At 37.6% G+C, this 7,862-nt stretch overlaps 1 protein-coding gene across 1 annotated transcript; it reads left to right on the top strand.

Annotated features, from left to right (window-relative positions):
- Positions 1-210: 210 nt before the first annotated feature.
- STEAP1 (STEAP family member 1) lies at positions 211-6,681 on the top strand (the record flags this gene model as incomplete). Its single annotated transcript, XM_082321896.1, has 4 exons — positions 211-303; positions 2,444-2,956; positions 4,458-4,622; positions 6,424-6,681. The coding sequence occupies 4 exons, from the start codon at positions 211-213 to the stop codon at positions 6,679-6,681; spliced, it is 1,029 nt and encodes a 342-aa protein (XP_082178022.1).
- Positions 6,682-7,862: the final 1,181 nt, after the last annotated feature.

Below are 7,862 nucleotides of genomic sequence, written 5' to 3'. Positions count from 1 at the left end.
GTCTGTGCTTTACCTAAAAAACAAGCTGAGCTTTTCTGTTCCCTTCTCAGAGGACAGACTGTCCTTTCCCTAAGATTATAGTACCTTCTCCAGCAAATGGGTGGAGGAGAGGGAAGAAAACATTTTGAGGGAAAATAGGCCTCAAAGTTCCAGTAGGGCTTTTCAAAACCTGTTTTACATCCTGTGTTTGTTTCGCAGGGAGTTTCCGCAATGGAGAAGAGGGAAGGTGATAATCACGCCATTGATCAGAATGCAGGTCAGAGCATCATGCCAAGAAGAAATACAGGAAACCTTAGCAACTTGGTAATGTTTCTGTAAAAAAGCAGCTCATACGTCACAGAGAATATTGCAATCTTTCATTCGATTTTGTCCAGAAACAGTGTTCCCATCACACTGGCATATCATCAATACTCCTACAGTCTTGTCACAATAATGACATGAAGAGATAAAAAGATAAAGAGCATCTCATTCAATTTAATCGCAGTCCATGAGAAAAAATACACAAAGTTTGGGCCAGCTAAAAACTACATAAGCTTAGTTGCTAATTGCATTTTACAAGATGAGCAAAGCTCTGTAGAAATAATTTGGGATTTTTATACAGGAATATAAAATTTATCTTTGAAGGAGTCTTCATAATTGCCACATCGCATTCAGTAAGTTTTCCGCATCACACAAAGAAGTCCAGAAAAAAAATCCACTCCAAAATGCATTTGCCTCTTCAACTACTGATGCGCAGAAGTAGTTCAAGCTACAACTTTCTATTCTAATGTGAACTGTCTCACAGGCTGTGAAATACTGAATTATGCTTTTTCTCTTCAAGAAGCAGGTATCTAGGTGAAACTTGGTTCAGATGTGAATCTCAGTTTGTATAATTTATACCAACTTCCAATTCTGCAATGCATAGACTACACTTTTCTTCACAGACTAGAGAATAAAAGTTACTTAGGCTACACCTTCACTGTTACAAAGATATGCTTTTATCATCAGATAAACACGTAGTAGCTCTTCAGCTAAAAAATCCTGATGAAGACCATGCCCTTTAATTTTACTGTGAGGCACTGTAGGCAACTCAGTCAGACATGTGGTGGGAAACAGGCTACCTTGAATCTAGTTAGGATTTTCCAGCCAGATAGCAATGTACATTTTTATCTTTCCGTTAAAACAAAACACCTATGTATCATAGAAGATGAACACAAGACTCGCACCTACTTACCCTTGCATTATTTACAAGTAATACCTTGTTTGAACTGACCTCTGAATCAGCTTCAATGTAATATTTGATTCTTAAGAATAAAGCCAGATAATATTGCTGAGATAGGAAGATCTCCTGTGTCCTAGCAGAATGCTAATTTACGACTTTCAAACTACTAATATTTGCCTTCCTTAAAATGGACAGAGCCATTTCGCTTTCTAGAGGTCTGGACATCTGCCACATTAGCCATTCTAAAGCTGAGACATTGCAGCATTAGTTCAGTTTTACTTTATATTTCACAGGAATATTAAAGGACTTACATGTTTATTACCTAATGTTATCAGTTCTCAGTTCTCCACCCCTGGTCAGTTGTCTGTTGTATCAAGTGCAGTGTCCTGCTGTTGATACACGTATTTTCATTTTGTATGTATACTCTTCCATGAACTATAACTATGGGACAATCTTTAAATATATTATCTTAGTGTAAAACAGTTTATAATATTACACTAAAATTTTGTACTGGCTTAGCTCCTTCTAAAGTTTGTGATAATTCTGCCAAGATCTTCTGTGAGACTAGAATCAAGCCATGCCCACTTGGCAGCAGAAAATTCAGCTTTTTAAACTGAAGTGACTCAGTTTCACAAGGTTTCATAAAAGTTAAGAGGACACTATTACATTTGTGAAGGAGAGGAAGAAGACCACAGGACTTGACGCTGGAGTTGACAGATGTGCAGCTGGTCTAATATGCTGGATCCCAAACATTTCTACTTACATCCTTATTCCCCCAATTAACTATCATTAAAATAGCAGTGACTGAATGAAATATTTTATTGTCTTGACTCTGGATTCTGTTATTGTGCGTATTATTTGTGCTGCATCATTAAGTCTGTAGCTGAAATTTGACGTTTGAAATCTGTAGCTCATATCATAAGAAGCTGTAATGATGTTTCACATAATGTAATCCATCTTCCCTTGCGGTGTAGGTAACTTCCTGGAATTAAAATCTATTTTGAAATCACCACAGATAATGAATGAAGAATGAGAAATCTATGCTAAAAGTGCCTTGCTGAACTAGTGACTATGCTGTTTGAAACGTTATGTTTTCAAGCTGCCTTGTCTTTAATAGTGTGTATGTTTTGTATATGGTTTCAGTGCAGGACAGTCTAAAAGCCATGATGGCAAATACTGTCATTACTGAAGTTTTTAATCTTCTCTTGAACTCACTTGGTATTTCCTTTCTGTCCTTTCCAGAATGTGGATATGCAAGTCGCCAATCCACCAGAAGCAGCAGCACTTTTTAATTTACATCAAGCACACCATTTTGGTGAGTTTGAACACTCTTCAGAACAACATTGCAAGCAGGATCTGTTCCCCAAGTGGCACTTGCCAATGAAGATAGCATCTGTGATCTCATTATTAACATTTATTTACACTTCTATGAGAGATGTCATATATCCTTTTATAACGAGAAAGGAAAATGTTTTCTATAAAATTCCGATCCTTGTCATAAACAAAGTTTTACCAGTGGTTTCAATTACCCTTTTAGCACTAGTATATTTACCAGGAATATTAGCTGCTGGTTTCCAGCTGTACTTTGGCACCAAGTATAAAAGGTTTCCCCAGTGGCTGGATAGATGGATGTTATCAAGAAAGCAATTTGGACTTCTCAGTTTCTTCTTTGCTACAATGCACGCCTGCTATAGCCTGTGCTATCCGATGAGGAGATCATACAGATACAAGCTGCTGAACTGGGCATTCCAGCAGGTATGATGGGCATGCAAACACCAACTCTTCTTTTTTCAGAAAATCCTTGGTTTGGTCATTCAAGCAAATCTGGATGGGGGGAAAGCCATTTTCATTGCCTTCATTTGATTTTGAAGCAGATCCCCACAGAGCACTGTTAAGGGATGGGGCAGGACCTAGTTGTTAAAGCATGTAATAGAGAGTCAAGAGTCATCACAGCTGTGCCAGTGTGTATTAAATAAGTCATTTTCGTCATTTGGGATTTTTTATCTCTCTGTAAAATGCACATAATTATACCTGCCTCACAGGAGCATTTAAGTCTTTGGCACACTATTAGTTTAGTGTGGATTAATCTTCTCTGCACCAGTGGAATCTAACTATCTACAAAAACTGAGTACGCACCAGTTTTAGACATCTTCTTTGTAAAGTGAATTAGCCAGCCATGACGGAGGGCTGAGCTAAATCACAATAATCTGTATTTGCCACAAACTAAATTTGTGAACACTGGTGGCTCCACAGTTGGGCTGATGCACACTAACTTGTTAAAAGACAGAATTTCAATCATGCTTCTGAGTCATGAGCAATAATTGGCTTGCAAAGCTCTCTTAAGATCCTCTGTGACTACAGAGTTCCTAATACATGCATATCGCCTTGACTGCCATGAGTATTGCAGTATAAGCAATATTCCAATATAAGGTATAGACTGCAAATGTACATTTTTATTACCCTCGAAGTCTAATCTAGAGTTTTATTAAAAGCACAATATGATGTTAGCAGCTTCTTAAGAAATCTGTAAACAGTCAAACTACCTGTTGAAAACTCTGAAATCAGCCTTACCAGTAATCTGACTTGAATGGATTACCAGAAATTTCCTTAAAATTCCAGTCCTCAAGATGAAGAATTGATCATATTTGGGGCATGTTACACCACGGTGATCACTAGCAGCATCAAAGGGCTGTTGCAAGTAGTCATAAATAGGAGAAGCTTTGACATCAGTTTATTAAAATCACAACCTTTTCATCTGTACCAACCGTTCTATTTAGTTCAGCTGAATGTACCAAGTTGTTGTTTTCAAAAAAATAGAGCTAAACAACTAACCTGGCAGGATACCATCATTAAGAATGCCTGCTGAATTAGCTCCCTAAAATAGTGCTGTTAATATATTTCCTGTTGTTATAATCACACAGATATGGTATTTAGCCATAGATGGAATTTTTTTGTCAAAGAATAAGATTTCTCCTGCTGTGAAGGCAGGCTAATGGGCCTCAGAACCAGTCTCTCCTGGGCCAAGACAGTGATGAAGTCTAAATTCTTCTGACTTAAAGCCCACCTTTGCTCTGCAGATACTAGTGGAGACTTTGTCATCAGAAGTAAATAGCAGTTACATTCAGAGACATTCAACCAAACAAAAATACTGTGTTGCATGGCTTATTTCCTGAATATTATGGTGAAAATGGCTGTATTTCACACACATGGCTAAGTGTGCCAGTCTGCCATTTTAAATATGGTGTTCTTTTGGCAGGTCAAACAAAAAAAAGAAAATGCCTGGATTGAACACGATGTTTGGAGAATGGAGATTTATGTGTCTCTAGGAATTCTGGGACTTGCTTTGCTGGCATTGTTGGCAGTAACATCAATCCCATCTGTCAGTCACTCTTTGACCTGGAGAGAGTTCCACTACATTCAGGTACACACAAATGTCATTATTGCATGTCATTAGTTCTCATTTGCAGGACTGTATGTTATCAGCTAAGACCATTAGGAGTTAGAAATATCAAGCACAAAGGAGTTAGTGAAACCAATTTAAAAGTTTGTTCTGTACTCTTTGTTAATTGCTTTGCAAGAAATGTTCATTTCATTTGTTATTTTGTCAGGAGAAAAGGCTATCAGGTTCAGGGTATAAAGTGGGAAGAAAGACAACTCCAAACCACTTTTTTGCTCCTCTGACTTCACGACGAGCAGCAGTTGTCCCTTCAGGACCCATTCTTAGGTCAAAGACCTCTGGTGCTGAAGGCATTTCAGTCATCATCTGGGTATCTTATGTTTCAGGAATGCCCTGTGTCCTGCTGAACGGGGAGTAGGTCATACTGAACCAGCCAATGCTGTTCCCATACAACACACTACATAAGAAGAATTGCTTGTTGCTCCCTTGGAGCTGTTTCGGCAATTCTGTACTGCCTGAGCAATACCAGGTGGCTGGAAAGTCCAGGAGAAGACTTCTGCCCAATAGCGCATGCAAAGGTTTTCCATCTGCAGCATTGTTAGCTTCATAACCCCCCCCAAAAAGGTGTATTCTGAAAAGGAGACACCTTAGAACAGATGCATAATCAAATCCAGCCAGTCCTGAGCATACTACAGATGTGCTTGTTTTGTTCACCTAAGTATCTGGTTTGCTCTTAGTTCTCTTGTATCGTATGCAGTAATAATCAGGGGTGGTTCTGCTGACATCAATACGATCACACTAGAGTTAAGCAAGTGTTGAATTAGGTCCCTGAACACCAAAATCTGAAAATCCAACAACCTACTAAGTACGTGGCATTTGAAAATTTGATCTGAATTTGAAAAGTAGATCTGAAATGTGTATCTTCCTACAATTAGTGATTTGAGATTCTGCCCTCTATGAAGTGCAACATTTGTAAGAAAAGTTTTCAGCTCTACAGAAAATATATATATGGACAGGTGTAGGAGGGAGTCTCCGAGTGCATGACTGCTTTCATTATTAAATTAGTATGGTGAAGAAACCCAGAAGAGTAATACTACTATATTGGATTTGTTTTATAAACAAATAACCGTTATACTCAAAAATCAGATCCTGTAGATTTAGCAGTTGGAAAGGCAGTGTTTGACTTCACTGATGAGTAATTCCATTTTTCCAACAGTATCGAGATTGTTATGCAACAGGAAACTCAAAATTAATAGTAACTCTAGCATAAAATTTCCTTTACTCCTGAATTTTGTAGACATCCTAAGCCAAATTTATCAGTGTAAGTGGAATGAAAGACTTCAGTTTCCTGTAGTTGTGCAATTGCTTTTGTCATAGTACTAGACTTACTAGAGTTTCTGATTTTAGTTGGCCTTAAAATTTTTCTTTGCAAATAATCAAGCCACTTATAAATCTGCTTTTGAGCTCATATTAATTTATCACAGAAATAAAGTAATTTAGCATACAGATGACATCTATAAATGGAGATATTGAGTATTGACCCTTTTTCAGGAATAGCCTGTAATCTGTAATCTCTTCTGTATATTAGCTAAGTATAGTAATACTTGAAAAATACGCCTCATCTGTTTTCTCTTACAGTGGCATAGAGGGGTACAGTTTGATTCTTGAATTATAGTTCCTAAATTTTAGTTCAAAGCCAATGGTGTCTTTTCTTTGACTTAAGTGTGTTGGTTGAGGCCCTTCTTGATTTCCATATTTGCTTAACAGAGTACTCTTTTTGCCAAGTTGGAAAAAATAAATAGCTTACTATTTTTTCTCTTTTCAGAGCAAGATGGGATATTTAGCTCTGCTGCTGTGCACTGTTCACGCACTGGTGTTTGCTTGGAATAAATGGGTTGATGTTAACCAATTTATCTGGTATACACCACCTTCGTTTATGGTAGCAGTTTTTCTTCCTATTGTAGTTCTGCTTTGTAAATGCATACTGCTGCTCCCGTGTTTTAGGAAGAGGATAAAAAAGATCAGATGTGGCTGGGAAGCTAACACACAAACCAATCAAACCAGCATGACTTCCAGACTGTAGATCAAATATGGACATTTCCTATCTATGTATGTGAATATGCTCAAGGCCATGAAATGTTCGCTCGCGAGCTCTGTTTTCATATTTTCCACAGATGTTTCTTTTTCACTTTTCATTTTGACTTCAGGAGTATGGGATACTTGATGCAATTTGAACCTTTTCTAAGACAGAAGGTGGAAACATTCATTTTACACTTTAATCTATTCAGTGTTCTGATATTGGATCATTTCTTTCCTCTGACTCACTGCTTTTAAAATCCAAGGGCTTCATTGCCTCAGTTGTAATTCTTCCATAGGCAAAAGCAATCATAAATCATTGGTCCAGATGACCACAGAAAGTAAATAAATGACTACACCATAGAACCCAAGAATGCTTTCTGCTTCCCACAGCCATGTTTGCTCCTTTGTTAAGTTTCAGTATTATAATGGGACAACAACTAGAGTATTTATCATCCCATTCCCCCTTATCACCTGCATCCTATATTTCACTCTGCAGAATGGGGACCTTGGCACATGAGCCAGACAGAAACTGTGTATTCCCACCAGGTCTTGAATTTAGACAACTGGGCAAGCAGAATTGCAGGGAACTTTACAAGGTAAATCTCTCCTGAAGCTTGGGCATAGTCTAAAAAAAGAGTTTTTAGACTCAGATCTCCATCTTATACAGGCCTAGGCGTGTCTCTGTTTACTTAAAACGATAAAACATTTCCCATTTTTTTTTCCATGAACACATTCTTTTGTTTCTGATGCTGGAAATTTTCCATGCTTTTGACCAAAGCCTGCAGCCCTTGACATTTACTAAACTTTATTCACACAAATTATTCCAGTGGGATAACTCACACCAGGTAAATGTGTCTTACTGTTTAATCTAGGGCCAGCACAATTGTTCGACTGGAAGAAAAACATTAAAAATAGACATCTGAATGTTGACATTGATTTGGTGATATTTTCATGTAAAATGGCTTCAGAATGCATTTGCTTTTACAGAAATTTTCATATAAGTTAATGAAATCTCACTTTCTTTATGTTGCATAGGTCTGGCTGAATGTTTTAAATGAGTAATTAATTTGTTAGTATCTATTTTTAAATATGTTATGCAGTTGTTAATATTTTCACCCAGCATCAGGAACATTTCTGCCCGACTCCCTGCATGAGTTGACTAGGACATGGACTGATGATGCCTAT

Source organism: Platalea leucorodia (genome assembly GCF_965183815.1).
Source record: "Platalea leucorodia genome assembly, chromosome: 1".
Taxonomy (NCBI): Eukaryota; Metazoa; Chordata; class Aves; order Pelecaniformes; family Threskiornithidae; genus Platalea; species Platalea leucorodia.
This window is presented reverse-complemented; position numbering and strand designations above follow the sequence as displayed.